This window comes from Poecilia reticulata, linkage group LG12 (genome assembly GCF_000633615.1).
Source record: "Poecilia reticulata strain Guanapo linkage group LG12, Guppy_female_1.0+MT, whole genome shotgun sequence".
NCBI lineage: Eukaryota > Metazoa > Chordata > Actinopteri > Cyprinodontiformes > Poeciliidae > Poecilia > Poecilia reticulata.
The window spans coordinates 21386413-21395066 of record NC_024342.1 but is presented as its reverse complement, the minus strand read 5'-3'; the positions used below and the strand labels follow the sequence as shown (position 1 = coordinate 21395066).

Below are 8654 nucleotides of genomic sequence, written 5' to 3'. Positions count from 1 at the left end.
TAAAGTTTCAGAAGTTTTCAGAATCTGAGTTTGAATTTTTTATCTTTTGCCTGATTTCATTTTTTGTCATTTTTTCATTAAAATGCCAAAATTTCCACCTAAATTWAAAWTTTTCTCCWTCTGATGATAAATATTAAGTGATTGATCATTTTATCAGGTACTCAGTACCTGTAATTTTACGTTTCGCTTGAGTAAAAATAGGTTGAAGTATTTCTACTCTTACTACAGTCTAGTTTTGGTTATTCTGTCCRCTTTTGTCCATCAGAGTTTATTTAGTTTGATTTGGTTGTTGGGTGGAGTGGCMAAGTCAAAGTAAAAAGCTGGTTGTTTCCTGTTGCACTAATCGAGAAACTTTAACATTTTTTAGAAAAATATTATCATTATTTCCCAGATTTGATCAAATCAGCTGAAACGTCTGATTCCAGTTTGGTAAAAGTTCGTTTTACTCCAAAAGTGAGAAAAGAAACATTTTCTGATTGATATGAAGCACTAAGACGATGATCATTAATCATTAACTGGAAATAAACAGATTTCCACGGCAGCAGACAGACACACCTGGTTTTATTGATACTGAGCATCAGTAAATTATCAATAATCTCTTTGTTTTCATCTGCTGCATTAGTGATCGTCTATCTGTCAGGTGGAAACTTTAACTCCAGATTTCAGGTCTTAAAACGATAAATTTGATCCAAACTGATGTTTTCAGTAACTAATCAGTGATCATTTTATTAAGAGTGGTGGAGATATTAGATATTATCATTTAATATACAGTCATGATCCCGTTCAGCTCAGTATGTGTCCAGTTTTAATTTTTATTTCTGCGTTGAGCTTCTCACTGATCGTGTTTCTGCGCTGCAGGTCGAACAGCATCGACCTCCTGCTCAGCAAGCGGGACTCGGCCTACTCCTCCTTCTCCACCAGCTCCAGTATTCCCGAGTACCTGGCCTCCACGCCCTCCTTCGGCCCGGAGCGCTCCTGCTCCCTGGACGCCGTCCCGCAGAGAGGCGCCGGCAGCGCCGAGATGCTGCAGGCCGACATCCGATACGTCCGCGCCGTCTACGACGCCCAGCAGGGCCTGACTCAGGAGCAGGAGCTGAACTCGTCCAGAACCGGGCCCAGGTCCGGACCAAGAGACCTCCAGGGTACGATGCCTGACCCCAAGAGGCTCTCTGACCCCACAGAGGTTCTCTGACCCCACAGAGGTTCTCTGACCCCAATCTGACCCCACAGAGGCTCTCTGACCCCAATCTGACCCCAAGAGGCTCTCTGACCCCAATCTGACCCCAAGAGGCTCTCTGACTCCAATCTGATCCCAAGAGGCTCTCTGACCCCACAGAGGTTCTCTGACCCCAAAGAGGCTCTCTGACCCCAATCTGACCCCAAAGAGGCTCTCTGACCCCAATCTGACCACAAAAGGCTTTCTGACCCCAATCTGACCCCAATCTGACCCCAAGAGGCTCTCTGACCCCAATCTGACCCCAAGAGGCTCTCTGACCCCAATCTGACCCCAAGAGGCTCTCTGACCCCAAGAGGCTCTCTGACCCCAGACATTTCCTGGAATCAACCTTCTGCTTTTACTTGTGCTGGGAATCAGAAGTCAGAGTGTTTGTGTTATTAATTAATTGGCATCAATTCCAATATCTATAAAATCATCGATCGACATCAAGAAAACTGTCAGAAAATTAATTTATCATCTCAAGAAAATGGAAAATTATCTTGTTATTTATAGGAATTTAACTTGGAAACATGCATTCCTCAGTATGTTCTGACACAAGTTAGATGTGTTTACATTGCGAATATGTAATTACGGATATTTAACTCTTATAGCCATGGTGAGGCTTATATGAATTAGACCAGAAGGGGGCAGCATTGCGCTAAGTCAGCCTACAGTCTGCCAGATGTTACCCATAGAAGAAGAAGCGATCGAATGATTCGTATCTGGAAGACGGAAAAGTAACGTTGGAATTTTAAAACCATTCATTTTCAGTCAGAAAGTCGTTTTCTCCCGTTGTTGAACCTTCTGTGTTTACATGGCGTCTTGCTATGAATGCTGGGAGATGCAGTCCTAGAGTCTGCTGGTGAACTTTGTCCCATGTCTCTGCTGATGCTGCAGGCTCAGTGGGCGGGGTCTGTTACCGCGGCGCTAACGGCAGCAGAGGCGGCGTCCCGGCGTCAAACAGGCACAGCGTGGGGCCCATCTGGGGCCAGGCGGCCAGTCGCAGCTCCTACGAGAGCCTGAAGGGGGCGCCCGCTCCGCCGAGGCGCAGCGACAGCTACGCCGCCATCAGGAACCACGAGAGGCCAAACTCCTGGTCCAGTCTGGACCACGCCCGCTCGCTACGGTGAGTACGGTCCGGTGAGCATCGCGTTTTATTCTCAGGTCATGAAATCAGRTTTCATCTGTGGTTTTATCTTGCAGGTCTCTGCAGAGCAGCTCCTGGCATCACTCCAGCGGCCCGGTGGCCTCAGGTAACCGACCAGATCGACACTCAGAGAGGTTCTGGTGGTCAGACCGGGTCTGGACTGGTTAACTCTGAGAGGCACAAACTGGAGCATGGTGGCACAGGAAAATGACCATTTCATCTAAATGGAGTCTCTCGTTACAACGGACCTGTTTAACATGTAAAACTATGCAGTRTATTATTGTTACACAGACACAGATTGGTTTCCCCTGGTGTGTTATAAGCCTGGCGGGCTGCCAGGCTTTACTTGCTTTAATTGTTTTATACTCTACATGCGTCTTTTCTGCGCTCTGCTCCGTTGCGCACTTCATCGACGGAGCAACGTTGTTTCTAAGGYTCCTTTATTTGAGACAGACAGGAAACTGGATGATGAGAGAGGGGCAAAGGTCATCAGGCCTGGACTTGAACCTGTGACCCTTGTGTCGAGGACTAAGGACCAAGGTCACTCTTCATCCCTGTGCCACCGCACGGTGGCCAGTCGCATTTCTTAAAACTCGTTATGTACAAGTTGTCATTTTGCTCCTTAAAATACCAAAATTTCCACTTACTTCATATTTTGGTCGGTCTGATGATGTCATTTTTAAATATAAATGATTGATATTTGATCAGTACTTTTTACCAAACACGTTTTTACTGGAGTGGTTTGAGAGAAGTGACCGACCCTCGTGTCTCCGTCTGGTTCAGCGAAAGCGTCGTTTGGCGCCGAGGGTCAGCTCCACACCGTGATGGAGAAGAGTCCGGAGAGCAGTCCCACCACGAAGCCCAGGCAGGGCGCCGGCTTCTCGTCCCCGACCGGGCCCAGCTCCCCGCCCAGCCGCCTCATCCTCCCTGCCGGCGTTTACCCGGTTCCCCAGCCAGAGCCTCAGTACGCGCAGACGCCCGGCTCCGGCTCCGGTCCCGGTCCGTCCGCAGTCTTCACGGCTCTGACCAGGGAGAGCAGCCGGCAGCCGGCGCTCCGGGACGATCGGACCACAGAGAACGGCCACCAAGGCATCGGCTCCTCACCGTATTCCCGCTCCTCGTACTCCGGACCTGGATCCTCACAGCTCAGGTCCAGACTGCCTGAGGCGGACAGGTGACCTTTGACCTCATGTTTCCTGGTTCTGGATGTTTCTGCTCGTGGTAACGAAGCCTTGTGTTTGCAGTTGGCACCAGCAACCGGAGTCGAACGCTGAAACCCATAAGCCGCACCTGAAAGCCCCTGGAGGCGGATCCGAGGGTCCGACTGGACCCCACAGGCCTCACAGGAACCTCAGCCAGAACCTCGACGATCCTCTTCTGAAGGGACAGCAAGAGCAGAACCACAGGATTACTCCGGTCCATTCGGTCCCAGACCTCAGAACCGCGTCCTCACAGGGGAGGAGCGAGTCCAGAGACGACACCCGGTACTGCTGCTCCCTTTCTGTAAAGCACAGGGGCCCAAAGTAAGGCCTGGGGGCCGCTGGTGGTACCTCGGACTGATTCTGTGTGGCCCTCACCTGGAATTCAAAAATTCAGCAAATTTGTCCCATAAATACAGAAGGAGACTTTTAATTTGTAATCAGGGTAAAAGTTGTTACCAACATGATTTTCTCACACAGGAAAATATAAAATACAACACAAACTATTTTATATTTTAAAACAAAGTTGTAACAAAAGGTAAAACCGAGTTTAGGTAAAACCGACTTTTCCTTTGCTGCACCCAAATCAGCTTTTACTCTTTTTAAACCTTGACTCGAAAGAATTTGGCGTTTTGAAACAAAGTCACCAAATGCTGATCTTAGTACTGAAAATAAATGTATTCARCCAAACCTAAAAGAAACTCAAAACTAGACGCTTTTCTTTTAATGCAGCAAACGTGTAAAATCTGCTAGAACAAAGTAGAACATTTCTACCAAAAAACTCTGAAATTTTGAGAGTAATCTWAGAAATTTGCAAGAAAAAAATGAAATTTTTAGATTAATATCAGAAATTTTGGAAATCTCTTAATTTCAAATGTCAAAAATCTTCTTGAGAATTTCTGAAATAATCGCAAAATTCTTGGCAGGAATGTGCTTCTCTAGCACCTATAATGGCCCTAAAACAGTCGTAAAAATCTTTTAAAGTTCTGGATCTACAATAAATATCAGGCGACTTTATTTGCTTGTTTTTGTCTTTGACCCACATGGTGAAACCGTTGATTCTGATGCTGTCCGTCTCTTTAGACCCAGAGAGCCGCCCACCGTTCCGTCAGAACCAGCCGGGTCGTCCCGGGTCGCCCAGGGTCAGGCGCCGCCGCATCCATCCGCCCAGTGGAGCCACAGAGACCCGGACAGCGATCACCCTCTGACCCGCCTGGAGATGGCCCTCGCCGAGGTCCAGCGCTGCGCCGTCCCAGACGGCGGCCAGAGCCCGGCCCGCAGCCTGTCGGTTCTGGAGAAAGTCAGTCACTTTGAGCGGCGGAGAGACGGAGGGAAGCAGCGCAGCTTCAGCACCAACTCCTACTGCAAATCCTCCCATCTGGGGGTAAAACCCAAACTCTCCCCACCGCTGGCTTTCTGCTCTGCTGACTCTGTTTCTGAAGCTCTTCATTTTCCGGCTCAGGTGACGGATAAAGGTCGCAGCTCCCCCTGTGGAGCRGAAGACCTCATAAATATGCTGGAAAGGAGCACGAAAGGGACCAAAACCCACAGGACGATGAGCTACAGAGGAGGCGGCAATGAGAACATGAAACACAGGTACGGAAGCCTGGATGGACACAAAGGAGCAGCGCTGCTTTCAGCTTCAGCCAATCAGCAACAAGGAAAATAAATGATGCTTCTTGATTGGCTGCTTTCAAATACTGGCTTTAGTTTCCCAAGCTTCACTTTCCAATGTTTTATGAACATTTAGCAAATAAATGAATTAATTAATGCTGAAAGGTGGATGTTGAGGTTTACGGCTCTAATTTTACAACAATTTCTACTCTTTGTCGAGTYTTCCAACCGTGTCAATGACCGGCGTGCAAAAAGCTGCTAGCTAACAATGACTAGCATTGATGCTAGCTGTTAAGCTATCAATATAAAACCTTAAATCTTCTGATATATAAAAGAAAAAGGACGCAGTGCTTTGCTACTAATTGTCAACATTAAGACAACTAGAAAAGGTCAGGAAAAAGTTTTAAATAAGAAAAAGTAGCGAGGGAGAAGGAAGTAGCTCAGCTATGCTAGCTTGACTATGACAACTCCAACATGTAGATGTGCTGTGGGATCCGGTGAGTTTCGGTTCAGTTATRAAATGTAAGTAAAGGCGACCAAACCACCAACTCTGACAGATCATCAGTACAGCAGGTGTTTGCATTAGCTAATCTGCCACCACTGTGTTAGCTTAGCTTATAGCAGCGATAGCTAATCTACCTCTGATGAATAAAACATCAGGCCTAAAAACTGTAAAATACTTTTAACTGACTGAATGATTTGTTATTTGTATGGAAAATGTTTGACTGTTTTTCGGTGTTGAATCCTGAAACATGAAGTGGCGTTGTTGTCAGTTTCTATGGCAACGGATATGCGTGTAGCTTAGCCGGAAAAAAGTGAATTTGAGTTATTATTTCACTAGTTTTTCTGCGTTATTTTTCCCTCTGATGCACTAAATTATTGACCCCAACGTCTCCAGGTTTCATTAACGGTTACGGAGTAAAACAATYGTCTCGTTGCCCTGCGGTGTTGCGCGCATGCGTTAAACTCCCGGATGTTAATTTAACCGCTTCCAGCAAGTCAAGTTTCTAACTGATAAATAATTTGTGTTTGGTCTCCAGGCTTCCAGCCGATCCCGTCTCAGCGCTCCAGAGAAGCCGCAGCAGCTTCCAGCTGGACGGATCAAAGGACGGAGACGTCAACAGGAACTTTCCTYATCGACCTGAACCCCAGGAGGCAGCTGACCCYCTGCAGGACAGGTCAGAGCTCTCCCAGAGGTCATTCCTCCAACATGTCTGCTCCTGTCCTGATGTTTGGTGCGTCTCCAATCAGATCTTACAGGGATGGTGTGAAGGACGCCCAGCCCAACGTCCTTCGCTCCACTTCATTCAGACAGAGAGAGCTCAGCTCTCCGCCTCCTGTCGTCTCCGGTCCTCAGCCGTTCCCCAACCCTGCTAAGTACAACTCACTGGAGAAAAAAGGCCCAAAAACGAAGCCCAAACCTCAGGGCATCGTCATGCCRCCAGTCACTTCCCCTCACACCCCGAAGGGGAGGCATGCGGTCAGCCCCGATGACGGAGGCCAGAGCCCGCCGCCGCTGCCCAGCGTCCCTCCGGTCGGGCCGCCGGCTCTGACCAGGATCTGCGGCCGCAAGCGTCTGACGGCCGACCAGAAGAAACGTTCGTACTCCGAACCAGAGAACCTGAACGAAGTGGGAGTTTCTGATCCAGAAACAGCTGCTCTCTTCCGACGAGGAGGAGGTAAAAACATCTGAGTCAAACCCGTAACGCAGCGTTTCCTCAGTGGGAGCAACGCCACCTCAGAGGCTAAGCTTGCTAAAGCTAAAGCGCTAATCATTAACATGAATCCAGCTAAGACTATAGCGCTACACCAACATGGTATTTAGCCGAAGCTAAAGCGCTAATTATAGCAATGCTGATGCCCACCATGTGTCTATGACACATCATAATATTTATTCAATTGAAATTTTACTAAACAGGTTAATTTAGGGGAATCATTTACAGACCTAGCAAAAACGCTGGTAGCAGATTAACATATTAGCRGAAGTACAGCTACATGTGGTTTTACTGTTCCTTGTGTAATTCCTGCTGTTCTTCCAGAAACTAGCGTAGCTGACCGCCGGAAGATGTTTGAGCTAGCAGCAAGCCACGTTGGCGCCGGCGTGTCGAGGTCTGACCTGCGGCAGCTCCGCCAAGACGCTCTGGTTGAGTACATGGAGAGGAAGCGAGGGATTAGGAGGGATAAGGCAGTTCAAAGGACTGGATCAAGACCTCGCAGCGCTTATTTCCACCCTGARCAGGGCTACCACACAGGTCAGTGCAGCTCAGGGTCGTCCCGTCTGGGTCTGAATGACATGACCGAGACCTGATGGCATTTTTGGCTTCTCCTRTTGGACAGACACCTACAGCCTCTCGTCCACCTCCAGCATGCTTTCCCTTCAGGACCCTGGTCCGGATCAGGGCGTCCCTGCTCTTGGTTCTGACCGTTGGAGCCTCGAGTCCAACCTTTTCTACCCGGGCAGGGTGACCACACCCAGACCTCCAGCTCAGCCAATCCCTGGGTAGCCGATCTCTGAAGCAGTCCGTCATCACTCAACATCTTTCCTTAGATTAACCTTTGAACTCCTTCCATGGTTTGTCTTCTTCTAGCTCCAGTCTTGATCTCCATACCCGGATCGGCCAAGATCTGAACCCTGAAGCCCAAATCAACAGACACAGTCAGTCTGGTACCAGAGACTCGAACAGAAGCCAAGACCGGCAGATCGCTGAGCCTCAGCACAAACCCGGACTCTCTACGAAGGTCAACGAGGCGTTGCAGAGGGTCGGGTCGGTCCACAGGTCCGGGAGGTCGGCCTCTGCTGAGGATCTGCTGGAGCGTTTAGAAAACAAATACTCACCTCAACACATTCGCTCCCGCTCGTCCCCGACYGCAGACAAACTCAGCCAGGTAACCCTGAACTTCGAGAGCGATTGGACCAAGACGGTTCCTTCAGTCAGTGAACTGACAGACCTTTGTGTGTTTCAGAACTTAATTTCAGGAGACATCAAGAGTTTCGACGTCACCTTCTCTGAATCTGGACGATGTGCTCTGGCTGCAGATCGGTACGGCGAACACAAACCGCCGTTCAGAATGTCTCCCACATACTCAGGCGTACAATACGTATTCTGTTAGCCACTGGTACTCGACACGCAGTGTCTGCAGACAGTTGAGATTTCATAGTCAAGCATGCCAACTGTCTTCATTTTCACTCTGAGTGGATGCTAGCCAGTTTGATGAGCTAGTTGGGCTGGTAGGTTTACATAGACGACAGAAAGAACGTTTTAAAATCTAACTAGGTACATRCYAGTCAGATTCCTGTTGGACTTATTTTATATTTATAGACTAAATTTTACATAAAGTTTTTATTTTTTAGTTATTTGTCTCTTTGTGTCTTTCAGACCTGGAGACATTCAAGGATCAACAGAGTTCAGTTCTCAGTCAAACCAGTTAAATGAGAACTCTGACCGACCGACGGCATCTCCACAAGGTGAGACATCCA

The 8654-nt window shown here is 48.3% G+C and overlaps 1 protein-coding gene across 1 annotated transcript in view; it reads left to right on the top strand.

Moving 5' to 3' along the window:
- shroom3 (shroom family member 3) overlaps window positions 1–8654 on the top strand; it is a 43983-nt gene that overhangs the window by 29046 nt on the left and 6283 nt on the right. Inside the window, exons 10-23 of the mRNA XM_017307728.1 lie at window positions 859–1142; window positions 2114–2342; window positions 2420–2469; window positions 3147–3537; window positions 3608–3847; window positions 4646–4946; window positions 5025–5158; window positions 6217–6354; window positions 6428–6855; window positions 7216–7428; window positions 7514–7676; window positions 7765–8062; window positions 8141–8217; window positions 8554–8642. Of these exons, the coding sequence (XP_017163217.1) occupies window positions 859–1142; window positions 2114–2342; window positions 2420–2469; window positions 3147–3537; window positions 3608–3847; window positions 4646–4946; window positions 5025–5158; window positions 6217–6354; window positions 6428–6855; window positions 7216–7428; window positions 7514–7676; window positions 7765–8062; window positions 8141–8217; window positions 8554–8642 (3035 nt within the window). The remainder of the gene's footprint in view (window positions 1–858; window positions 1143–2113; window positions 2343–2419; window positions 2470–3146; window positions 3538–3607; window positions 3848–4645; window positions 4947–5024; window positions 5159–6216; window positions 6355–6427; window positions 6856–7215; window positions 7429–7513; window positions 7677–7764; window positions 8063–8140; window positions 8218–8553; window positions 8643–8654) is intronic.